We start from the raw sequence: 27,578 nt of genomic DNA, 5'->3' as shown, positions 1-27,578 counted from the left end.
CCCTTTAGCTACTCAGGGAGAGAGTGTTCATTTGAGGGAGGATGAGAGAAAGGGAACAAGGCATAGTCAGGGAGTGTTCAGTTGTGTGTTAGACACTGGAAGCGGTTTTTGAAGTACAAGAGGCCATTTTTTGTGTGTGTCGCGTCGGATGAAGCAGGAGGGTAACGGAACTTTGCGTAAGTTTTGTCGCTTTCCGACTGGCCCCACGGCAGCTTGATCTTGGTGGCGTGGTTCACGATGACATCATCACAAGACCCAACATGCAGGGAGCCGAGCCCATCAATAAAGAACTCTGTAAAGCAAAATAATTTTTTGCCTATAATTTTTGCCTAAATTTAGATAAAATAGCATAGTTTTAATACAGGCCATAACATAATTAGCAGCATAACACAAAATAATTATCAGCATGTCGGTATCTTGCGTCAGAATGTAACATCGGTGCAACTAATGAGTTCTTGGGATATTTTGCTGCAAAATACACCACAATCCAACAGCCACCTACTTTTGTGTTTGGACTCCATTGACAACTCACCCAAATGCGCAACACGGGCTAGTCGGGGGTCAAAGCCCACCTGCTGCACTTTATCTGTCCTGGCAAGAAAGAAATTGATGACTCCATCAGTGACAACACAGTGAGGAAAGCCCTGGATGATGTGATGGAAGCCTCGCCGCATGTGCAGACAGTCCCCGTCTTCCTCTCCAGCTTCGATTGAGATCGTCTGCCTGTAGGTGGCAGTGTAGCCTGTGGCTTCACGCACAGCTCCTCCAACCTAAACACACAGCAGCCAAACACTAAGAACAACGCAGGGAAGATAAATTGAACTGGAGGTATCCCTTCCTATTAAAAAACACCTTTCATCAATTTTGGTCTCTTTCTGTTTAAAAATGCAGATGTGCTTGTCTTTGTCTCTAAGGCATGACTCCAGCTGGGTGACTGTGAGCACAGAAGACTCGTTCACTGGAAAGGTCACATAGCTGACCCATTCCAGAGCAATAATCTGCCCTAGATCTGCTGCCGCCTAAAGCAAAATGTAATGCAAACTGCATTTATTTTGCCCTTTCATATTTTGTGATTCAAACATAATCCAACTAAATAACCTTTACCCTTCAAAACGCTTTCTCAGTAATCAGGGTTTTAAAAATTCAACAAAATTCAAACAAAAAAAAATTTGTTCTAATTTTTGGACCATTTTGACCTCAGCAGAATTGAACAATTGTTTCCTCTGTTTGAATTCCACAGCAATCAGTGCTAGAGACAGAGAGTAGGAAGGTCTCCCAAAGCCTGTTTCACTAGTAAATACTGCTCAATCCGAAGGCCAGAGGGCGCTGAAACTCATGCCCCGCAGAAGATAGGTAATGCAGGTCATTCCTGAAAATAACTATGGCTGTAGCTGAATAAACAGAAGTTTGAACTGCTTTCATTGATTCAACTTGACTAATAAACACACAACTACGACAATATATGGTTTATCTGAGTTCTTCAAGCCTTCTCATGGATTTTCATTGTACTAAAGTACATTTATAATGCAATGTATAATGTTAGGAAAGATGTTTGAGGCGTATTGCTTTTTCAAATGCACGTTATAAGCGACTCAATCATTTACTACTCAAGCATTTACTACTGATCACCGAGCTGTAGGCTACTTCACTGACAATCTGCACACAACAGCTTTCCCAATTTCAGAATCAGAATGAGCTATATTGGCCAAGTATGTTTACACATACAAAGAATTTGTTATAGTGACAGAAGCTCCACAGTGCAACAGAAAGACAGTAACAGGACAGGACACAGGTAATAAAACAAAATAACAAGAAATAGCCAATAACCAATGTACAAAGCAGCAAAAAAAATAAAAAATACACAATATATAATATATAATATATAATATAGGCGACTATGTATGTACAGGTCAAGTACACTCTTAAAAATAAAGGTGCTTCAAAAGGTTCTTCAAGCGATGCCACAGAAGAACCATTTTTGGTTCCACAAAGAAACATTAAGTCAAAGGTTCTTTAAAGAACCATCTCTTTCTTACCTTTTTATAATCTGAAGAACCTTCTTTTGCCACAAAGAACCTTTTGTCAAACAGAAAGTTTCTTCAGATGTTAAAGGTTCTTTATGGAACCATTTAGACAAAAAGGTTCTTCTATGGGATCGTGAAGCACCTTTATTTTTAAGAGTGTATGTGCAAATTAGAAATGAGAAAATAAAAATAAAATAAGTGAGTGTGGTGAATGGATAATGAATTAGTTGTGTGTTCTACGTTTATTTATTGAGTGTTCATGAGATGTATTGACTGAGGGAAGAAACTGTTCCTGTGTCTGGTCGTTCTGGTGCTCAGAGCTCTGTAGCGTCGACCAGATGGTAACAGTTCAAAGAGGTTGTGTGCTGGATGTGAGGGGTCCAGAGTGATTTTACCAGCCTTTTTGCTCACTCTGGATAAGTACAGTTCTTGGAGAGTGGGGAGGGTTGTACCAATGATTCGCTCAGCAGTCCGGACTACCCTCCGTAGTCTTCTGAGGTCAGATTTGGTAGCTGAGCTGAACCAGACAGTTATTGAGGTGCAGAGGATGGATTCAATGATGGCAGAGTAGAACTGTTTCAGTAAGTCCTGTGGCAGGTTGAACTTCCTCAGCTGGCGAAGAAAGTACAACCTCTGCTGGGCCTTTCTGACAATGGAGTCAATGTGGATATCCCACTTCAGGTCCTGAGAGATGGTGGTGCCCAGGAATCTGAATGACTCCACTGCAGTCACAGTGCTGTTCATAATGGTGAGTGGGGGGAGAGCAGGGGGGTTTCTCCTGAAGTCCACGATCATCTCCACAGTTTTGAGCGTGTTAAGCTCCAGGTTGTTGAGACTGCACCAGACAGCCAGCTCCTTAACCTCCTGTCTGTAAGCAGACTCGTCACCGTCCTGGATGAGGCCGATCAGTGTGGTGTCGTCTGCGAACTTCAGGAGCTTGACAGAGGGGTCTTTAGATGTGCAGTCGTTGGTGTAGAGGGAGAAGAGCAGTGGGGAGAGGACACAGCCCTGAGGAGCTCCAGTGCTGATGGTTCGAGTGCTGGATGTGAATTTGCCAAGCTTTACTAACTGCTGTCTGTCTGTCAGGAAGCTGTTGATCCACTGGCAGACGGAGGTGGGGACGGAGATAATGGTGTTAAAAGCGGAGCTGAAATCCACAAACAGGATCCTCACATAAGTCCCTGGTCTGTCCAGATGCTGCAGGATGAAGTGCAGTCCCATGTTGACTGCATCATCCACAGACCTGTTTGCTCTGTAGGCAAACTGCAGAGGGTCCAGTAAGGGTCCAGTGATGTCCTTCAGATGAGCCAAAACCAGTCTTTCTAATGATTTCATGGCTACAGACGTTAGGGCCACAGGTCTGTAGTCATTAAGTCCAGTAATTTTGTGTTTCTTTGGGACGGGGATGATGGTGGAGCGTTTGAAGCATGAGGGGACTTCACACAGCTCCAGTGATCTATTGAAGATCTGTGTGAAGATGGGGGCCAGCTGCTCAGCACAGATTTTTAGGCAGGCTGGTGACACACCATCTGGACCAGGTGCTTTCCTTCTTTTGTTCTTCCTGAAGACCTGGCACACATCATCTTTGCTGATTTGAATTGTAGGTGTGGGGGAGAGAGGGGTTGCTGGAGGTGTGAATGGTTGTGTGGAGGGGTGTTCTGGGCGGGTGTGGGGTGATCGTTCAAAACGACAAAAGAACTCGTTTAAGTCGTCTGCCAGGTGTTGATTCTCCAGAGTGCTGGGGGGTGGTGTTTTGTAGCTGGTGATGTCCTTCAATCCTAACCACACTGAAGCCGGATCACTGGAAGAGAATTTGTTCCTGAGCTTGTCAGAATAATTCCTCTTTGCCACTCTGATCTCCTTTTCCAGTGTGTATTTGGCCTGTTTGTACAATACTTTATCCCCCTTTCTGTGAGCATCTTCTTTGGCCTGATGGAGCTGTCTGAGTTTGGCAGTGAACCATGGTTTGTCATTGTTGTAGAATAGATGAGTCCTGGTAGGAATGCACATGTCCTCACAGAAACTGATATAAGATGTTACAGTCTCTGTGAGCTCGTCCAGGTCATTTGCCGCAACTTCAAAAACAGTCCAATCAGTCAGGTCGAAACAGGCTTGTAAATCCCGCTCTGTTTCGTTAGTCCATCTTTTAACAGATCTTAATACAGGCTTTGCAGACTTAAGTTTCTGCCTGTAGGATGGAATAAGATGAACCAAACAGTGATCAGAGAGTCCTAAAGCTGCTCGTGGAACAGAGTGATATGCGTCCTTTATCGTTGTGTAACAGTGATCCAATATATTACTGTCTCTGGTGGAACGTGATGTGCTGTCTGTATTTTGGCAGTTCACGGGAGAGATTTGCTTTATTAAAGTCCCCGAGAATGATTAAAACAGAGTCCGGGTGTTGTTGTTCACTCTCTGTGATCAGATCAGCGAGTTTCTGTAAAGCTGTGCTCACGTGCGCTTGCGATGGAATGTAAACACTCACGAGAATGAACGAGCAGAACTCCTGCGGCGAATAGAACGGCTTGCAGTTAATGAAGAGCGTTTCTAGATCTGAACAGCACATCTTCTTTAACACAGTTACATCTGTACACCACCTCTCATTGATGATTTCATAATCACACTAAACCAAACGACTTCGAATAATTGTGCAGCCCTAGCCTGTTCAGCTCTGATGTTAAGCTCTCAAAAGTAAACAAATTAACAATGAACACTTCCTGAGATTAAGAGATTTGCCAAAACTTTGGTTCTGATTCTCAATAGAAATAATGTGTTCTCTGAAGGAGTTTCTGCTCAGAAATAGTTTGTCAACTCTAGTTCAGGCAACTCTACACAGTGAAAACACAACAGTGAGGTTATGAGAAGTGTGTCTACTCCTACTGCTGTTGGCCTTACCAGCATTTTAAATAAATGCTCCCCCATTAAATATCATGAAGAGACAGCAAATCTTTAAGTGCCCTGTAATTTTGATGATACAGAAAATTTGCTCTAATATGTGGTGATATTATCACAGTATTTTTTTTCATTGTATCATACTATATAGATATTTATCATGATATTAATGTACCATTAATGGGGAAGGAAATGCTTTCCAGATGATCATTAGACCTTGAGAATAAATGTAAACCCTAACTTGTTTGTTTACAATTAAATTCCAAGAGTAGCTACCAACAGAACTGTATAAATAAAAACATGGATGAAAATGTCTCGGTTGTATGATATTTAAAAAAAAAAAATCTTATTGATAATTTCTTATCTTCATTTTATGAATAATTTCTTCAAGTTAAACGGCACTTTCATTTTTGGTAGTTTGTTGTGAAGATATTTGAGTTTCAGTTTGTATTTGACAGAAGTTTTTCTCAAGTGAAACGGTAAAAAGCTTGTGAGGTGACACTCGGAACAGTTCTGGAGATGAAGTTCATGTGTTTATGTCCTCATATACTAAGGTATCAGATGCGGAAACACTACTAGCATTGTGTATTTGAGTTTGTGCAGCAGACAAAACTACACCATTCATTCATGCAGACTTATTAGCAATATGAACTGACCGGCTGTAGTCGAGTTTCATTCTGCTGTGTGATAGGCTGTTAGATTAATCTACTGTATATCAAGTAAAACTGTCCACAGTTCATAATCGTAATCAACATAAATTTTATCATGATCTCAATATGATCTTTTTTATCGCCCAGCCATAGAACTAACCTTTTCAATTATTTTTAACCAACTAGTGATTTTAGCAGGTGTTTGAAGTCAGTTCCCTTTATATTCACACAGGTGACCTAGAAAAATAACCACATATTACTGATGAAAATAATCCACAAACAACCAGAAAACATTCCAAATATATTTTTAAACAATCTTTGTGTCACATGTCGGTTTTCCTTTCAGTTCTGTTTGACCTTATTTGGTAGTTCCTGTTCTGATTTAGTTAATTAGTAATCATCATTTAGTCTTGTCACCTGTGTTTGATTAATTATCTAGTTTGCTCCTTTATTTCCTGTTTCTTTATAAGCATTCAGTTTTGTCTCAATCCTTGTCGGATCTTAAGTTCATAATGGTTTATAGTGTGTTGATGCAAATAAAAGTACCTTTCGTTATTCTCTGTCGTGCGCTCCCGTTTCTACAACCACCAACCGTTACAGAAGATCCGACCGCTTACCGAAGACGAGATCACTGCTCAGGATGCTTGAGCTTGTGCCCGTCGTTTGCGGGGGTTCACGCCGCCGTTCGCGGCTCGCCCCTGCCCGTGCTGCGTGGGATGTCGGGCTGCCTGTCGCGGCTTACCCAGGCCACCCGTTTTGGGGAGAACGGGTCGCCATTCGCCGCACGCCCTTACCCACCGCCCAAGAGAAATTCGCTCCGCCTGAGACGGCGAGGAATGTTCCGCCCGCGGCGAGGAGGATTCCGCCGCAAGGGGCGATGAACGTTGCGCCGTCGGCGACGAAGAGGATCCCGCCGTACACGGCGATGAATGTTCCGCCCGCGGTGAGGAGGATTCCGCCGCAAGGGGCGATGAACGTTGCGCCGTCCGCGACGAGAAGGATTCCGCCGCCTATGACGGATCACCCCGAGCCGCCGAGGGAGGAAGTTCAGGTGCCAGTGGGGATTTTAATTGAGTTTGAGGGCATGTCATTCCCTCCAGTGCCTGCTCCTCGCCAGTGCCATCCAGTGCCTGCTCCTCGCCAGTGCCATCCAGTACCTGCTCCTCGTCTGAGCCCACCAATTCCGGCACCTCGCAAGTGCCCACCTGAGTTCCCGCTGGTTCCGTCCAGCCCACCTGAGTTCCCGCTGGTTCCGTCCAGCCCACCTGAGTTCCCGCTGGTTCCGTCCAGCCCACCTGCGTTCCCGCTGGTCCCGTCCAGCCCACCTGAGTTCCCGCTGGTCCCGTCCAGCCATCCTGAAGTCCCGCTGGTCCCGTCCAGCCCACCTGAGTTCCCGCTGGTCCCGTCCAGCCCACCTGAGTTCCCGCTGGTCCCGTCCAGCCCACCTGAGTTCCCGCTGGTCCCGTCCAGCCCCGCGCCTCCCGTGTGCCCTCTAATGTCCGCGCTGCAAGAGCGCCCTCTAATGTTAATGTCCGCGCTGCAAGAGCGCCCTCTAATGTCCGCGCTACAAGAGCGCCCCTTTGAATCCGCGCTGCCAGAGCGCCCCCAAGTGTCCGTGCTGCCAGAGCGGCCCCAAGTGTCCGCGCTGCAAGAGCGCCCTCCTGCGTCTCCGCTGGTCTCGTCCAGCTCTCCTTCGTCTCCGCTGGTTCTATCCAGCTTCGTGCCTCCCGTGCGCCCTCAAGTGTCCGCGCTGCAAGAGCGCCCTCAAGTGTCCGCACTGCAAGAGCGCCCTCAAGTGTCCGCGCTGCAAGAGTGCCCTCAAGAGTCCGCGCTGCAAGAGCGCCCTCCTGCATCTACGCTGGTCCCGTCCAGCTCTCCTTCGTCTCCGCTGGTTCCGTCCAGCTCCGCGCCTCCCGTGCGCCCTCAAGTGCCCGCTCCTCCAGAGCGCCCCCAAGAGCCCTCTCCTCCAATATGGCCGCCTGAGGGGAACTTTCCCAAAGAAATTTTGGGGGGGGGCCATATAGCCTCAGTTTGTGTGGCCAGGCCAAAGGCCAAGGCCACAAAGGACCCAGATCCGCCATGGTCGTCCAAGGACCCAGATCCGCCATGGCCGCCCGAGGACCCCGATCCGCCATGGCCGCCCGAGGACCCAGATCCGCCATGGCCGCCCGAGGACCCAGTCCCGCCATGGCCTCCCGAATCTCCAGTCCCGCCATGGCCTCCCGAATCTCCAGTCCCGCCATGGCCTCCCCAATCTCCAGTCCCGCCATGGCCTCCCGAATCTCCAGTCCCGCCATGGTCTCCCGAATCTCCAGTCCCGCCATGGTCTCCCGAGTCTCCAGTCCTGCCATGGCCTCCCAAGGCCCCTGATCCGCCCTGGAGGCTTCCCTGTTCTCCTCCCTGTCCTGATCCTATGCCAGCCTCCAGGACGCCCGCCCCCCCTCCCCGATGTTACTGTTACGGTGCGGGACGCACCTACCGGGAGGGGGGCGATATCTGTCACATGTCGGTTTTCCTTTCAGTTCTGTTTGACCTTATTTGGTAGTTCCTGTTCTGATTTAGTTAATTAGTAATCATCATTTAGTCTTGTCACCTGTGTTTGATTAATTATCTAGTTTGCTCCTTTATTTCCTGTTTCTTTATAAGCATTCAGTTTTGTCTCAATCCTTGTCGGATCTTAAGTTCATAATGGTTTATAGTGTGTTGATGCAAATAAAAGTACCTTTCGTTATTCTCTGTCGTGCGCTCCCGTTTCTACAACCACCAACCGTTACACTTTGTGCTATGCTTCTTTATATAAATGCCACTTAGTTTATATTTTGTTAGATGATACAGTATCATTCATACAATTTAAGTGTGACATGCACAATTATATTTTGGAACACTTGATATATAGTAACAAGAGAAAGAAGGTAATTTTTCTAAAAGCATTGTTAAAGAATAACATGATGTCTAACTTCTCTACCACTTGAGATTTTTAATTAACAAAGACTGAGCCTGTTGTTGTGGATATCGTGAGGTGGGACTGCACCTTCTTGATTAAAGATTTAACTGGGGACTGTGACGGTTTCAAAGGTGTAAGTTCCTTACTACAAGAGGGACCTGAAGAAACACCTTGCTTCCTGTGCAATGGAAAAAGTCCTCAAGGGGTTTTTAAGCTTTTGATGCGCACCTGCCCCACTCAACACATACAATGTCTCTGCAATGGCTCTTCAATATATAAGACTGAATTACAATATGGACAATATTCACAGTACTTAAGAAAACCCTTGCATTAATGAGTTGTCACATACTCTACATATCATGCCACATTTATTTTCTCACCAGGTCAAGTGTGGTTATCTCCAGCACATCCACCAGCTTCTCCAGCTTTGTGTTGGCAGTAAAGATAAAGTCATCATCCACCCACAGCACATACTTGGTGGTGACCTGTGACACGGCTAGGTTACGACCAGCAAACCAGCCCTGAGACACAGACATACATATTCAGATCCCATCATACTGCCTGCAAACACATAATCATAATCTCAATGAAGTGACCCACCTTTCCGAAGGGCATGATGTAATGTTCGATATAAGGGCCTGATACTGTTTTTGGGTGCTCACTGTCATCTGCTATCACTATTGTAACTGTTGGATAGTACTGTCGTATGCTGTCAATTAAATCTTGGAGCTTGTCATAGCGCAGGAATGTTTTAGTTGCTATGGTCACGAGAGCGCTGATGTTGTACTCTGAAATTGGACAAACAGAAAGGCAAATGGAAATGGAAACATGTGGCTTTGGTTTCCTTGCTATATAAATAAGAGTGAAACATTGTTTTGCCACGAGCAGGTGTAAATCTGCTGACACATCTAATATACAAAGAATAAATGAAACTGTAGCAGCAAACAATAGCTTACTACATTATTGAGTGTTAGACAGGAACCACTTTCTGTAATCTGATTATAACTGGTGGCTGATAGTGAAATATGTAATTCTCTTGGCTTGCACTGTAAGCACATTTCTAGTGTAGAATATTCTTTAGTATGATTTTGTCTCATACTGCGAAAACAAACACATACAAATCATACTTATCCCTGCATATGTCCACTACTTAAAAAATTCCCAGGCTGATAGGCGGCCAAGATAGTCAGAAATGGAAGGGAATGAAAGCATGCTCTCCTGGCAGTGTGTAGTGGATAATAGAAATAAAAAAACATGCAGTGCTACATCTGGAAACTTCACTTCACAAAAATGTGAAATAGAATTTTGAAATAGAATTTTTTCCACAACAATATAAAAGGCTTTACTGTCCCTTTTAAAGAATGTATTGCTTCCTCGCTAAATAAAAATATTCATTTAAAATAAAAAATCACAAACAAAAATCTTACTGTAGTTTAACTGAATAACCAAGTTTGAACTTGGGGGTGGGGGTGGGGGGTGTAGGTATCTGATTTTGCATCTCAAAGCATATGGAAACGCTTTAGATTACAGCCCGCAATGTACCGCGTAATTAAACAGAATTTACAGCATACCTATTTTGTAACTATAGAGTACATCCACAGTACCTACTCGTAGGTATAAAGGAACAATATGCAACGTTTGGGGAATAAGGGTGTAATAACCTGCGGAATTATAAAGCATTCATACTGTAAGTATTTTATAACTAAAGGGTACCTATTCTGAAATTACGTGGTATATATGACACACAAAGCACAATTTTCCCGCATGAGCATAACTTACAGCTGTACGTACCTGTAGGTAAACGGAAACAATGTGCAAAGTTAAAAGTATTTATACTGTATTTCATATGTAATGTAACTATTCTAAGATTATGTGGTATGCATGACCTACTGTGTTTGGCAACAATATTATGATTTGTAACAAGTTGCCTTATTATAACATAAAATGGTAACACTTTATAATAACGTCCAGTTATAAGTAATTTATAAGTGATTAGTTAATGATTAACTAATCGTTTACAAAACATTCATAAGCAATTAATAAGTGATATGCTAACAATTTGTGTATGTTTTGTTAATTCATTTAAAAGTCATTTACAAGTAATTAGCTAATGATGAACTAATCATTTACAAAACCTGACTATGCATTCATAGATGATTAATAATTGATATGTTAATATTTTTATCTATGTTTTGTAGAATAAGTTTTGAATCATTTACAAGTGATTAGATGATGATGAACTAATCATTTACAAAACATAACTATGCATTCACAAATGATTAAGTAATATGCTAACAATTTATAAATCTGTCATAAGTTATCTTTAAATATAGCATCATGAAATAATCAAACATATCCTTAATGGTTAATAGTTAATAGTTCATATATTATTAATCACTTATAGATCATTGAAATGTCAACATTGTACTATTATCTCAATAAACATTATAAATCATTTACAAAGCTTTCTGCATCCCCTAATCTAAAGTTTAAACTACTCATCAGTTGTAAATGTTATACAAACCTTCCAGGTTACAGGTTGTTTGTGAATGAATATATATATATATATATATATTTATAAAGATAACTTATGACAGATTTATAAATCGTTAGCATATTACTTAATAATTTGTGAATGTATAGTTATGTTTTGTAAATGATCAGTTCATCATCATCTAATCACTTGTAAATGATTCAAAACTTATTCTACAAAACATAGATAAAAATATTAACATATCAATTATTAATCATCTATGAATGCATAGTCATGTTTTGTAAATGATTAGTTCATCATTAGCTAATTACTTGTAAATGACTTTTAAATGAATTAACAAAACATACACAAATTGTTAGCATATCACTTATTAATCGCTTATGAATGTTTTGTAAACGATTAGTTAATCATTAACTAATCACTTATAAATGACTTATAACTGGACGTTATTATAAAGTGTTACCAAGTATGGGGAAATTTTGTAATAAGTTTCTGCTATGATTTGGTTTAAAAATTACCTGATAAAAAGAGCATTGCATATGGTAATCTCAGCAGCGAATCATGTCCATTGAGGTGCAGTAGTGGAAAACTAGATTATCTGTCTCCAGCTGCTCCCAGGATATAACATATAAATATAACATCATAATACACATGTACATTTACCGAATTGATATTTTTTTGCACTTGTGCTTCCGTATGTGGTTTGAGGCAAGTAGAATAAAATGTACAACATTTTTCTTAAGTACTATGCAAACATACACCCTTGTTACGTGTAGTTACTGTGTAAGTGTAACATCTGCGGGCTGTAATCTAAAGCGATGCCTTGTTACCCTCTTGTTACGTGTAGTTACTGAGTAAATGTAACATCCGCGGGCTGTAATGTAAAGCGATGCCTTGTTACTCTCTTTTAAATTAGTTTTTTTCTGCATTCTGTTCTTGGAAAAGATTGTTAAAAATAAAAATATTTATTTGTTAACCTAAGGTCTTTGGACCTTACATTTAACTATGTAATACAGTTCATTGTTAATAACTTTGAAACACATCTATTGTAGCATAACTAAAATTGTTTAATGTTACACTTACTCAGTAACTACACGTAACAAGAGGGTAACAAGGGCTCACTTTAGATTACAACCCGCGGATGTTACACTTACACACTAACTACACATAAAAAGAGGGTAACAAGGCATCACTTTAGATTACAATCCGCGGATGTTACACTTACACAGTAACTACACGTAACAAGAGGGTAACAAGGCATCGCTTTAGATTACAGCCCGCGGATGTTACACTTACACAGTAACTACACGTAACAACAGCACTACAGCTATCAAAAAACATAAATTATACAGTAATTATACGTGTTGTGTATTATGCTGTTATATATCCTGGGAGGAGCTGGAAACAGGTAATCTACTTCTCCATTGTATTGTACCTCGACAGTACAGTGCTGGTGACCTGACTCCCTGCTGAGGTGACCATAAGCAACACTCTTTCATCAGGTACATTTTCATATGGGAATTTCTAAACCAAATCATATCAGAAGCTCATCACATAATTGCCCCATACTTTCAGCTGATTTGTTCAGTAATCTCCATGACCCCACATAAATAACATTAGTGAATAATATAGCTTATATTCTTTAGTAAACTGTGGTAAAATTTTATAAAGACTATTGTGGTTTTGAACTTAACTATAATTGCTAAATTATACAATAGTATAATACAGTTTACTATTTGTATAATGTCATGTAAGATATATGTTGTAATAATACAATAAGTAGGCTACCCATTACATAGTGTAAAAATATGTTGCATCATATATTTTGTGTTATTACAATAAGGCAACTTGTTCTAAATCATAGTACTGTTGCCTAACACAATAGGATATAAACACCACGTAATCTTAGAATAGTTACACCTTACTTATGAAATACTAACAGTGTAAATACTTTTAATTTTCCATGTCATTACCCCCTTATTCCCCAATTGTTTCCGTTTACCTACATGTACCTTCAGCTTTAAATTATGCTGACGTGGAAAATCATGGACTCTATATACACGTAATTTCAGAATAGGTACCCTTTAGTTCTCAGATAGTTACAGTATAAATGCTTTATAATTTTGCAGGTTATTACCCTCTTATTCCCCAAACGTTGCATATTGTTCCCTTATACCTACGAGTAGGTACTGTGGCGGTACTCTATAGGTACGCTGTCAATTCTGTTTAATTACGCGGTACATTGCGGGCTGTAATCTAAAGCGTTATCAAACTTATTTATTCAGGGAGCATTTATAATTTTCATTTTTATTTTTTTCATCTAATAATTTTATTTAATTTTATTTCAGCTCACAAACAAAAATTTTACTTACTTACAATAGCTACCGGTTTGGCCACACCCTCCCTTCGCAGGACGCCCTTCACTGGGACGGCCCGTGGGGGTGCGACTTTCCGAGTTGTAAGGAAGCTCGTCTCCCATAAGTTTAGTTAAAAATAACAGCAATGATGAATTCACCTTTATCTGCATCAGATCCTGTGTTGTAGAGTTTGGGTGTTACACCATGACGAATCTTGATGGTAAAAAGAGCTTGATGTCCTTCTGTGTCTAACTGCACTGAATCACAAGCACATAAAAACTACATATCAAAATAAAGATTATCCAGTGTATTTACATGTACATTTGGGATAAGTATTTTTTTTACAAGAATTACCCAGAAACTGCATACCTGTGTCAGCTGTGCTGGGGTGGAACAGCGTGTTAGTATATGTGATAAACTGGAGCTGTCGATTCAGACTGGACAAAAGGGTGCTGCTCAGGGTCATGTGCATCTCGCCATCACCTCTGACCTTTACCCCCTCCACTTCTGCTGCCACATTAAATGTGCCCAGCGATGCTGAAAAGTTCAGCTACAGAGAAAGATGAAAAGCATAGTGTTCAGAAAGCATCCACAACACAAAAACACAGGGAATTGATATAAATTATTCATAATATCACTTACAGTATAGACATCTCGGGGCAGCTCTTTTAAAGCCAAACCTGAAACACATTACAGCCATGTATTCAGGGCTGGCTTTACCTCTTATTGTGACATAGGCAAAATACATTTTGGGGCTCCCCTTGCCTATTAATATATGATATTAAAACTCCAAAACAGCAAATAAAAATAAATTGCAATCCAAGGAAACCACTGCAGTGTTCACAAGAAGTACAAAGTCATTCTGCTTGCATTCAGTCATTTCAGATCAAATGTAGTTCTTCACTCATTTGAGAAAAGAGAAAGACTGTTTAATTAAGTTAGCAATAACTGACTACAGCGTTGTCACTGCATTACCATTATGTACTATTTTTCTAATAACTGAACGGCCCGGAGTCAATTATGCCGCTTATACTATGGTTATCACACCAAAGAGATTGTTCGCATTTTATTTGAAGACATTTGTCACATTTTTGTCCTTAAAACACTCTTGTGTGTAAGGCTAATTTATCTAATCCTAAGCCTCCTGTTGCTAAATATAAAACATAATTTTAGAGCTAATAACAGAGGCTTGAGCAATTGATATGCAGAATAGGCTAAACAAGTTATTAGAAATGTGTTTAGTATTAGTATTTTTTAGTTATTAGAATGTATGTGAATTACCTGAGCCAGTGCGTCTCTCAACAGTGTTTGGCTATTGCGTCTCTACTAATAGCAAAACTGAAAGTTTAACTGCTTCAAAAACAGCTACATTAAAAATAGCATGGAGCTTTTCAGCTGTGAAAATATTTTGATAAAGTTGCAGGGCAGCGTTAACAAGTTCCTGTACGTATGTGTCAGCACTGTAATAATACGTTAATAATTGATATTCCTTTGATAATACAATGTAATTTAATTTGGTAAAAGTTTGGCATTTTTATTTTTTTGTTTTTTATATTTATTGGTCAGTGTCTTTTGGAGTTTTGGTTCTTTTGATAGACACGTGCCTAAAATCCAGACCTGCATGTACTGCTACTGTCCAGCCTCTATAACTAAATGAAATGCACTCAACTTCCTTCTATTACAGTCACAATCCATTCAGTAATTTAATAATGTGCTCTCAGTTTTCAGTTGTGAGCTTCACATATTTATTCTGCACAAACATATATCACACTATCACTGCATATATCACTACAGTCTGAAAAAAGCAATACAGGCTCATTGGAAGTAATTGCTGTGGCTACATTAAAACGTACACACATTTCACTGCAGTTTCCAGGAGAAATTAACACTAAAACACCAACAACCTTTGTTCCTTTTCACTCAAATAATGATTATGGGGGCAGACTATCTCTCTCTACATATATACTATATGTTTGTGCAGTTCCTTGTACAATGCTATGTTATTATTATGTAAACACTTTTACCATAGTGCATGATTTATAAATAATAAACTGTTGAATAAACCTGCATCTGTAATGGAGAAAACTAATATAGCTTATAGTTCCTCTTGTTGACGTGTTGTCTGAAAAAGACAGCGAAATGGACCCGGAGCAACATATTTCAAGTTTTTCAGAAATATAGCCACAGTAATGTATTTTCAATTAGCCTGGGTTGCGAAAATTTTTAGTATCTATGGATGTAACAGTATTATCAATATCATGGTATTGCAATAGCAAAACTGTCTCGATATCATCGTGGTCACGTGAAGATATGAAACGATAGGGCAAAAAGTGTAGTTTTTAAAATATATTTAAACTTCTTATTGTCACCTGTTGGTTTCAGTTTAGTTCCTGTTTGTCCTTATTTGGTCGGTTCCCTGTCATTAGTTAATCATTGTTTATTCCATTCACCTGTCTTGTATTAATCATCTTGTTTCCTCATTAGTTTGTGTTCTTTATAAGCCTTGAGTTCAGTGATCTTCTTCGTCATGTCTTAAAGTTATGTTTCTGCTGTTTATTCTGTTGTTGAATACGTTTGCACGATTAAAGAACCTGATTATTCTGAATCCCTCGTCTTCCTGCCTTCTTGATTAGCATCTCATAACAGAAGACACGACCAGAACCGAAGATGAGGAGGCTGAGATTAGTTCCCCGCAAGGTTGGCCCGCATCTCGTAACACTTATTCTAACATAAAAGGTCTTTAAAGTTGTTTTGGGCCATTATGCTTTGGCACAGTATCTGTCAAATCAAATAAAACTGAAAGCACAATATGCCTTAATCCCTTCATAAAGTCAAGTGTTTTCTCTGCATGTTTCTAAGTGAAGTGCGCAATTCGTTCAGATGATCAGCTTGTGATCCGGTGATTTCTGCCCCTCAGAATGGCTCCGTTTTAAATTATGTTTATATAAATACACACACATACAGAATACATTTAGAAAATATTTACATGTATATGTATATATATATATTTGTGTAATTTATATTAAATATAAATATATTTAACATAAAAATATAACATATTTTTTATTAAATATATACATGCATGTGTATTTATATATACATAATAAATATACACAGTGCACACACATACATTATGTAAAAAAAAAAAATTTGAATTTTAAATGTGATTAATCGCAATTAATCGTTTGACAGCACTATTATATTCTAATTTGTCTGGTTTCCTAAAACACCATTGTGAATGTAATTTAGACTGAGACAGTACCACAAATAAAAAGAGGGTTGAATCCCCTTTAAAGTTAAGGTACCCCTTACAAAAAAATTACTGCAGTTTTTAAAAACTAATACTGCCGTTTTTGTTACATGTAGAAAAATGCAGTTTTTTGGACACGAAAAAACTGCATTATTGCCGTTTTACTGCAATACAACTGAAGTACTATTGAAATACAACTGCAGTAGAGCTGTAGTATTACAAACAAACAACTGCAATAGAACTGCAGTATTACTGCAATATATAATACAACTGAAGTACAATTCAATACTACCGAAGTGCAATACTAATAAAATGCTATACAGTAACACTGAAATGCAACCAGAATATTCAGAATAACAAATTTTATTTGCATACATCTGCAATATAATGGATTAAGGTAAAAAACAACAGTGAATGTCTCAAACAGCAATGCAACAATAAATTATTTTACTTTTCTTTTAACTTAAACAGGCTGAGAGTTACACTAAATGTATTTAATGTTTATTTACACCACGCAATCATGCACATTTCTTCCCTCGTTATTCAGCCAGGTTTCATTTTTTGAAGAGCTTGTCCTCATCGTTATGCTTGGTTCTTATGACTGCCTTTATCTCAGATGTGGAAACACTATTTTGGATGTAGTCTGGAAAAACAAACAAACAAAAACTATCAGAAATTCTCAAGTTTCAGTTACACTTTTCACTACGGGCATATTTAGTATGCTTAAAATAAATCTTGAATTGTGATGTCACCATGTGTTTGTGAAAAGTATTTATACTACTCCCAGTTCATTTCTTATGACATATTGGTCAGCATTAATAATGTCTTTGAACACTCCAGGTAAAAGAAGTTAAAAGGTTGGTTCATCCAGAAATGAAAATTCTGTCATGAATTACTCACCCTCGTGTCGTTCCAAATCCGCAAGTCTTTTGTTCATCTTCAGAACACAAATTAAGATCTTTATAATGAAATCTCAGAGCTTGCTGTTCCTCCACTGATAGTCCATGCAACTACCCCTTGCACAATAACATGCATTTCTGGAAAGAAGCATAGACACAATCATGTTGAAATACTGTACCTACACAAGTCCTACACGATTATTTGCCCTCTTTATCATTTAGTTTTTTTGTTAAAAATTCTAACCTTAAATTGAAATAAATTAATAATTGAAAAAATATATATAATTTACAAATATATGTAAATATACTATTAGAATACAGGATATAGAATATATGTTTTCCACAGTTATTGTGCCCCCTTCATTTAATACTTTGTGTAACCTATAACCTTCTTCACACATAAGGGCTAATGCATGGCTACATGATTTTAATGCATGAGGTGGAGGCAAAGAACCACCCGACATGAAACGGGTTGCCTCCTCCATTGAAGTCAATTTAAATAGTGTAATACACACCTGTTAAAGCTAGGTTAAAAAGATAAGTTAAAGCTGCCCTCAAAGACACAGCTAACCCACAAATTAAAAAATCTGTCATTAATTAGTCACCCTTGTGTGGTTTCACAGCCATAAGACCTTCATTCCTTTTTGGAACACAAACAAGGATATTTTTAAAGAAATCAGAGAGCTTTCTGACCCTGCATAGAAAGCAATGCAATTTACACATTCAACTTCCAGAATGGTAGGAAAGAAATCGTTAAAGTAATTCATGTGACTCCAGTAACTCAATTTGATGAAGCGACACGAGTGTTTGTGTCCAAAAAAACAAAAAAAACAAATTTACTACTTATTTACAAAAATACTGATCTATAATGTGCATTCACGAGAGCATCACAACGCATGAGTGTTGTGTTCATGCCACAGAAGACAAAATTGAGGTTAAACCACTGGAGTCACATGGATTACTTTTACAATGTCTTACTGTTCTGGAACTTAAATGAGTAAGCTGCCTATAGAGGAGTCAGAAACTTCTCGGATTTCATCAAAAATATCTTAATTTGTGTTTTGAAGATGAACAAAGGTCTTACGGGTTTGGACCGACATGAGGGTGAGTAATTAATGACAGAATTTTCATTTTTGGGAGAACTATCCCTTTAATGTTGTGAAGTACAGTTTGACTGGAAGGGTAAGCCTAAGTTAATTTTCATTAGTTTGTTTGGTTACAGGTCATTAGATCTAGTGTTCTGACTGTATGTGTCAGCTACAGTAAAAGCAGCGCATCAATATAAAATGGTGATTGAACTGATTGTAATTATCTGCATTCATTGTTTTAATGCACACCTTCCAGTCAATCAGAGAGAATCAAAATCCAGAAAAAAACTGTTGAGAGCTGATGTTAAGCATTGAGAATAATTGCTGCTATAACTAGAAATTCATTACCTTTCCACTCCCTCAGCTCTCTCTCTGTTTCCATACTGAATCGGCACTAATATTGTAAATCTTCTTTTAACTCCTTGATTTCATTTAACTCCTCAGTCTCTTCATGTCTGAAGATCTCTTCCATGGCTGAGGAGACAGAGGACTTGGTACACTTGATTTCTCCAGCACTCCCACAGGTCTTAGTTCCTGAAATACAATAGCAGTTATTATGTATTCTAAACTATAAAGATAATACGTTATAAAAGATAAAATAAATAAAGTAGATTTCCACATTTCCACACATTAATGTCACACTACTGAATATACCTTAAATGCTGGTCCAGATTCCAGAAATGAAGTCTCACCAACATCTGTTGAGTGCCTTTTCACTTTCACTTTCTCTCTTCTCCTCGTTCCTGATGCTTCCTCTGTTGCAAAGAGGGGTGCACAGTACTCTGAACACTTTTCAATTATTTTTTCCTCCTGTCAGTTAGGGGTTGACACTCTCCTAGAAACAAGCACACAGTATTCAGTACAATTTTGTTCATTCCATTATTATAAATGATGTACTGATGCTATTGAGAACGAAAGTGAACTGGACAGTGACATGACTAATTTCTACAGATCTGCTTATAATAAATTGCTGAGCCATAGCATAATTAAATGCATCTATACAAGGGTTGTCACTAGTTGGATTGAGATGTTGATGTTTTATTAGATTAGATTTTAAGATTTTATAGGGGGGATTATTTTATTATAGTAAAAGTGTAGTAAAACAGCATTAAACCAGTTGTTTTGTCTCTCTATAAGACTTCAGTTCTGTGTTCTGTGTATCATAAGCACCTCGTGCTCTACAGATCAGCATGAGTTTCCTCTCATTTTCCTAATCTCAGCGATTTGAATACGATATCCGTGAAGTCTTTTTACATCTCTCTAAAATCATAACTAAAGATATATGAGGACATTAGACGGTATACTCACCGCTTAACTGGATGACTCGACTAGTCAATGCTCCAACTCGCCTGATGAACTTCTCTTCCGGAAAGCGTTTCTTCTCTTTTGTCACACTTGATAATGGCCTTGGGGTGTAATGTTGTTATGCCTTTGTGCTTTAATTGTGATAGTTCATATATGAACGATGTTGTCAAACCAAAACGTATTTTATACTTTTATATCCATCCTGCAGTAGACACTACGGAAAAGACGAGTAATCAGCTGCTGGCTTGACTCGTTGTCAGGACAACGGCTGTTGGCTCAAAGGAAGAGCTCACGTGCGGGCTATTAATCTACATGATTAAGCGGGTGAAATATTCCATAGGCAAATATTGTTTGCTCAAAAATATTTTTGTACGAATATTTTATAGGAAGTCTACATTACAAATAAATAAATAAATAAATAAACACTTGCCAAGTCTACTGTAACCATGGCATTTGCTACATGTTGCACAATACAGCATAACTGCAGTACAGGGCCTATACAAGAAGACTTTATTGGCAATGAAAAGAACCTCTTTGCCATTAAAGTGAAATTACTGAACCTAATCATATGAGCTTTATTTTTTTTTTAAATGCTCATAAAAAATAAATATGTAAAATAAATTTAATCAGACAAAGAAGTTTTTGCATCTGAAATCGTCACCTGCATTTCAGCGTATCACTGAACTGCGGTTATATTGTATCTGTACTTTATTATACTGCAAATCTACGGTTGCACTTCATTGTACTTCAGTTTTACTGCTGTTGAACTTTAATGAACTGCAATTATATACTTCATTATACTGCAAATGTCCAGTTGTACTTCATTGTACTGCAGTTATACTACTTTGTACCGCAGTTTTACTGCAGTTATACTTTAATGTACTGCAATAAAAAAAAGTATTTTTTCTGACTTAAGTTTTCTTAGTTAAAGACATGGGTTGGAACGCTTAATTATGAACTCTCAAAGTGCATTAGACAAACAAAATTAACTTTAAAATGTACAAAATGTTAATTTTTTTCCCAAGTCTTCATTTGTCTTTTTTATTTTTTAAATATCACAATAAATATTGTATCGTGGACTTGATATTGAGATATTATCATATCATGAGATTTTGGTATTGTTGCATCCCTAGTAGTATCTAATCTAGACCATAATATTCATTTAATTAGATTGAAGATTTATTATTATACTGCTTAGTCTCATCACAGTTCTTCAGACACATGGCAATACATTAATCTTACTAGAAACAAAAAGTGTAATACCTGGTATAAGGATAGTTTTAAGTGGCCGAACCTCCACACCCTGTGTTGGGTACTGCAGAGGGTTGTTAGCTTCAGCTACAATCAGCAGATTAGCAGGGGTCTGCGACCTATACACACCAGGGTTACTATTGTTAACTAAAACTAAAACCATAAAAAGACTGTTTTCAAGATCAGACATTCTCATTTCATAACTTTTATCACGTTGAAAAAAACAGCATATGCTGGTTAGGTATGTTGTGAAGCATGGCAGCTAGTGTGAGCTGGTTTAAGGTGGTCCTTAGTTGGTCATGATCTGGTTTAAGATGCTCCTGAGCAGGGATGGATACCGAGAACCGGTATTTTTTGGACTGGTATGTAATTGGGTTAATACCGGTCTACCGATAAGCTTCAGGTCAAACGATACTGTTATCAATACTTTCGTTGTTTTATCTCTGTATACTTAGGTGTTAATGGCGAATTAGAAGCTGATCTCATAAACCAATCTCAAGCTGACGACGCGCCTGCCGTGAGAGGCTTGGCATGACACACAGTGGCACCGTCTTAATCTCTGTCCAGCACAGGTAAAATAATTATAATGCCAAAGGTGAGGTACAACAAACATTTCTCTTTTCAACAACTTTTCACATCCTTTTTACACCAAATTGTAGAGCGAAGTAACAGTATCGATAAGCAATATCGGTATCGGTATTGATATCAATAAAATGTAAATGATACTCGTCCCTGGTCCTGAACTGGTTATAAGCTGGTTATTGTCAGATCCCTCTCGGGAAACAAGGGACCGCGGAGACAAGGGGAGTCCAATAATTCTTTATTTAGCCACAGACAGACGAGGAGCTTGGGGAGAGACAAACACATACGACGTTCAGACCGGACACAGGGCTTATAAACACTAGGAAATCAACAAGGAACAGGTGTGGACTAATCAAACGGGGCTCGGGACTAATTAACTAATAATGACAGGAACAGGAAGGAAAAATAGAGACACGGGAGGAAGGGAAAACAAGACACAGGACTGACAGTTATGAGCTGGTCCTGAGCAGGCGCTACTTGCTTTGGACCAGCACATAACCAGCAAAGGACCACCTTAAACCAGCTCATGACCAACTAAGGACCAGCTTAAACCAGTTTAAACCAGCTGCCATGCTACAAAACATACCTAACCAGAATATGCTGATTTTTTTCAACAGGGATATGGATTTATAAATCAAATAACTGAACATTGGCACTGGCATAAATTGATTAAATGCACCTCATTTGGAAGCTCTGATACTCTTTGGCACGCCGTTTCTTCATCTCATGGAGCTGGGAGTCCTGGAAGGCAGTGTGCAGGGGATGGGCAGACACTCTAGGGAACAACAGCTGAGCAAAGGGCAGGCTGACCCCTCTGCTTTCTCCTTCACAAACACACCCGTTGCGAGCCAAAAGCCTTGTGGAAGAGGAGGAGAGTTATCACATGATCAATCTGTCGATTTTTGACCGGAAGGAAAATGTTTGCATCTTTCTGAGGTGACAGTAGACAGTCTCTGTGTACAAATGTACATAAAAGATTTACAGGACATCAACATGTTAACAAACATGAGTTAACAAAATAAATTCATGTACAGAATTTACATGTTATTATGAATTTACAAGTGTTTATGTTTAGAGATAAGTAGTCGATTTCTGAACAACTTTAAAAGTTTATGGTCATTAAAATGTTTTTAATGAGAAATGAATTATTGTATACAGCAAGGATTACATTAAATTGATCAAAAATTACAGTAAAAATATTTATAACGTTATGAAATGTTTCTATTTCAAATAAAATAAAATTATGAATAAATTTTAATTTAAATGCATTGGGCTTGCACAAAAAAATGAAGATATTAATGTTTATTAATAGAATAATAATGCTTCCGAAGGATCTAACGACACTGAAAACTGGAGTATTGGCTGCTGAAAATTCAGCTTTGCCATCACAAAAATAAACTACATTTTAAAGTATATTAAAATAGAATAAAGTTATTTCAAATGTAATAATATTATACCAGCTTTACTATATATTTCATCAAATAAATTCAGCTTTGGTGAGCATAAGAAAAGTTTTTAAAAACTGTCCCATGAAATGAAAGTTTGAGATAAGTAGCTATTAAAAGTTGCAGGCTTTCTACAACCTTCTCCCTCTATTTGAACCAATGTTTTATGGAAAAACATGACACATCAGCTTGTGAAGACTTACTGACCTGGCCACACTTTCCCTCACTCTGTAAGGGATGGTGCTAGTGCTGGGATCCGGTTCAGGAAGTCTCTCCTCCAGCAGCCGCTCAGCTCCAGGACCCGGTCTGTACCGGATATCCACAGTGCTGTAGACCCGTGTGGGCCAGGAATGTAGCACTGCCAAAACCAGCACCACTGATGCTACCAGAGCTAACAGCACAGTCTTACGTAGGGAACGCATGCTACAAGCTACAACACAAACAGAAACACAATGCTGTTGAAACTTCATTCAGTGTAATTAAATTAATTTAATTACAAAAATGGTATGGGTTCTTCATGTGAAACTTCACAAATTAGTATTCTCTTAAATCAAATAATGAAGCATTAACTTCAATTCAATTTTCTAATTAGCCTTCATTTGATTTCCCTTCACTTAATAACAATGTGGAGGGAAGCACTTTAGTAATTCCACAAACACTTCATAATACACTCACTCTATCCAATCAGAGCGAGAGGTACAGCAAGTTGCCATTACTGCTCCTAAAGGTCCATGGTACTGATTGGCTCAATCTTGATGTAACTGACAGTAGCTGATGAGGCTGATGGAGGGCTCGCTCCATCTGCTGAGATGAAAAAAAAAAACCTTAGTCATGTCAGTTGTAGCGCATTCATTTACTGTATTCATTTACTGTACATAAAGCAGTCCCATGTACACTCTTACTTAAAAAAGGTTCTTTATTGGGAATTGTGGTTCCAGGATGAACATCAATTGCACAAAAGTTTATATATACACATATATACTATTAAAACTTTCTTCACATAAAGGAAAAAATCTTTCTTTTATTAACTACTAACTGGTAGCCAAAGGTATCTACTATGGCATCGCTGCGAAAACCCCCTTTTGCTGTCATGGGCCGGGTTTGATTCCAGTTTTCTTTTCCTTTCTATTTCTTGCTCTGCCTCCTAGACTCAGCTGTTCGCGTTCACAATCAGCGCTCGCTATTTCTCTCTGTGTGTTTATAGACTTTATTATTCAAGATTATTGTGCTTCACAGCCGTTCTGTCAGATCTCTCTCTAGACTACCGTCTCTCTGTTAAGTGTTTGTCAAGTACTATCCTGTCCAGTCTAAGTGAAGTTGAGTCATGTCGAGTGTCTGACCTGATCTCGGCCCAGTCTCCCAGTTGCTTGTGGCCAGTGGATCGTTTGCCTCCGGGTACAGCCCTTTGGACTATTCAGTCTCCTGTGGAAGTCGCCGCTCGCCTCTCTGGCCAGGACCATTCGCTCTCTCGTTCAAGCCAAGCTTGTTTCTATGTTCCAGTTTGTTTCCTTAGTTATTTTCCTGTTCTGCAAATGCCTGATCCGGCTAGTGAACAACAGACTGCCTGAGTTCGTTTTTGGACAATAAATTCTCTGTTTTGACTTGCCTTTGCCTCTGGGTCCCTTTGTGACATAACAGAATAATCTGACCTGAACATGGGCCCTGCGAAGGAGACTCCCATTTGTTTTGCAGTAAGACTGCAGGGCGTGATGCTGGGCCGACATGAGGTGGAGCTTGCTGCCATCAAGCACGCCGTTCAGATCCTGTCCGCCCAGGTTACGGAGCTAACCGGTCAGTTAAAGAATCTGCGTCTTGCCCAATCTGCTTTGCAGCAGCCTCGTAATCTCCCTGAACCACGTATCAACTATCCTCCCTGTTATTCTGGACAGCCTACTGAATGCCGAGCCACAGTGTGAGGTGATTTTTTTCCCTCCAACCCACGACGTATGCCGAGGACCGCTCCAAGGTAGCTTTTGTGCTTTCTCTCCTGACTGGGAGGGCACGTGACTGGGGAGCGGCTGTGTGGGAGTCTGAGGCCAGCTGCTGTGAACGGTTTTCTGCTTTTAAGGGAGAAGATGATTAAGATTTTTGACCGCTCTGTCTATGGACACGAGTCTTCTCGACAGCTTGTGACACTTCGCCAGGGGAGGCGGTCAGAAGCCGATTATGCAATAGAGTTCCGAACCTTAGCAGCCACCTGCGAGTGGAATGAGCAAGCTCTCACTGCGCGATTTTTCGCCTTCCCTCCAGGAACACGTCCAGCACGTGCGTTGTGTGCTTCAACGTCTGTTAGAGAATTGTCTGTTTGTGAAGGCTGAGAAGTGCGTGTTTCATGCCAGTTCGGTTTCGTTTTTGGTTTCAGTCGTGTCTGCCGATGGCATCAGTATGGATCCAGCTAAGGTGAGCGCTGTTATGGACTGGCCTGTCCCCGACTCTCGTACAGCTCTCCAAAGATTTTTGGGGTTTGCTCATTTTTACCGTTGCTTTATCCATAATTTCAGTCAGGTGGCTGCCCCTCTTACAGCCCTCACGTCGACGAAGTCCCGTTTCTCGTGGTCCAACGCGGCTCAGGAGGCTTTCGATCGTTTTAAGAGATTATTTTTTTCTGCACCTATCCTGATTACCCCTGACACGTCAAGACAATTCATAGTAGAATTTGACGCATCTAATGTAGGAGTGGGAGCGGTGCTTTCACAGCACTCATCACAGGACGACCGAGTTCACCCGAGCACTTTTTTCTCTCATCGCCTCTCACTAACAGAACGTAACTACAATGTGGGTAACCGTGAACTCCTAGCCATTCGGTTGGTGCTAGGCGAGTGGCGTCATTGGTTAGAGGGGGCAGCCCAGTCATTTATTGTTTGGACTGATCACCGAAATTTTGCATACATTCGTTCGGCTAAAAGATTAAGACGCTAGACAGGCACGATGGGCTTTATTCTTTGGGCGGTTCGACTTTACCATTTCTTACAGACCCAGCTCAAAGAATACCAAGCCTGATGCGCTTTCTCTCGGCTGTTCGGTTCTTCTGAGGACGGCTCTGCCACAGAGACTATTCTGCCCGATGGTCTTGTGGTAGGGGCTGTGGTCTGGGGAATCGAACGGCAGGTCAAGAGAGCTCTCGTTCATGTCATGATTCCTCGAGAATGTCACACTGGTAGAATGTTTGTCCCCAGGTCCTTTCGTCCCGCGGTTCTCCGCTGGAGTCACACCTCCAAGCTCGTTGCACACCCTGGAATTAGGGGTACTCTGGCCACCACCCATCAGCAGTTTTGGTGGCCGGCCTTGGCCAGTGACGTACGCCGTTTTGTAATCTCTTGTCCTGTCTGTGCCCAGTCCAAGTCTAGTAATTATCCTACTGCTGGGTTGCTTCGTCCTCTCCCTATTCCGTCTCGCCCTTGGTCGCACATCGCTTTGGATTTCGTTATGGGTTTGCCTCCCTCCGCAGGAAATTCGGTAGTTCCCAAGCTCCCTGCGGCCAAGGAGACGGCTCTAGCTGTGTCCGATCACGTTTTTAAGGTCCATGTGCTACCCACTGACATTGTCTCTGATAGAGGGCCTCAATTTGTCTCTCAGTTCTGGAGGGAATTCTGTCGACAGATCGGAGCTACGGTTAGTCTGTTGTCGGGATTCCACCCACAGACTAATGGACAAGGCGAACGCGTCAATCAAATTTGCGGGCATTTGCTCAGTACTCTAGCTGCTCACAACCCCTCTTCCTGGTGTGAGCAGCTGGGTTGGGCCGAATACGCCTATATCTCCATTTCACTGTTGTCTAGGTTACCGGCCACCACTATTCTCCGCACAGGAATTGGAGATCTCTGGCCCCTCTGTCCAATCGCTTATTAAGCGCTGCCAGCTTACCTAGAAGAGGGTGCGGAGGATATTGTGTAAGACTAGAGAACACATATGTCGGGCCGCTAATCGCCATCGTTCTAAAGCCCCTAGATATGTTTGTGGCCAGAGAGTGTGGTTGTCTACTCGTAAACCTACCCCTTCAGTCTCCATCGCGAAAGTTAGCGCCCAAATTTATTGGCCCTTTTTCCATAGTCAAGGTCCTTAGTCCGATGGCGGTGCGGCTTAATCTACCTCACTCTTTACAACGAGTTCACCCGGTTTTCCACGTCTCGTGTATTAAACCCGTTATTCGCCCGCCCTCCCGTCCTTCCGCACCTTCCCCCCGTCCTTGTCGAGGGCCCTCCGGTGTATAGAGTCAAGAAATTGTTGGCCACCCGCCCTCAGGGAAGGAGTTTTCAGTACCTAGTCGATTGGGAGGGATACAGCCCGGAGGAGAGAAGCTGGGTCCCGGCTCGAGACATTCTGGACCGCTCGCTCATCGAGGACTTCCTCGCCAGTTTGATTCCAGTTTTCTTTTCCTTTCTATTTCTTGCTCTGCC

The 27,578-nt window shown here is 40.3% G+C and overlaps 1 protein-coding gene across 1 annotated transcript; it reads right to left on the bottom strand.

Annotated features, from left to right (window-relative positions):
• Positions 1–77: 77 nt before the first annotated feature.
• On the bottom strand, positions 78–23,603 carry LOC306844706 (beta-1,4 N-acetylgalactosaminyltransferase 1-like; the record flags this gene model as incomplete). Its single annotated transcript, XM_079377041.1, has 10 exons — positions 78–292; positions 533–770; positions 8,891–9,031; positions 9,111–9,298; positions 13,520–13,618; positions 13,731–13,911; positions 14,004–14,041; positions 21,167–21,273; positions 22,416–22,592; positions 23,389–23,603. 10 exons carry the CDS (start codon positions 23,601–23,603, stop codon positions 78–80), a joined length of 1,599 nt encoding a protein of 532 aa, XP_079233167.1.
• Positions 23,604–27,578: the final 3,975 nt, after the last annotated feature.

Source organism: Barbus barbus (assembly GCF_936440315.1).
Source record: "Barbus barbus genome assembly, chromosome: 25".
Classification (NCBI taxonomy): Eukaryota; Metazoa; Chordata; class Actinopteri; order Cypriniformes; family Cyprinidae; genus Barbus; species Barbus barbus.
Note: the sequence above shows the minus strand (reverse complement) of the source record. Positions and strands in the feature narration are given on the sequence as shown.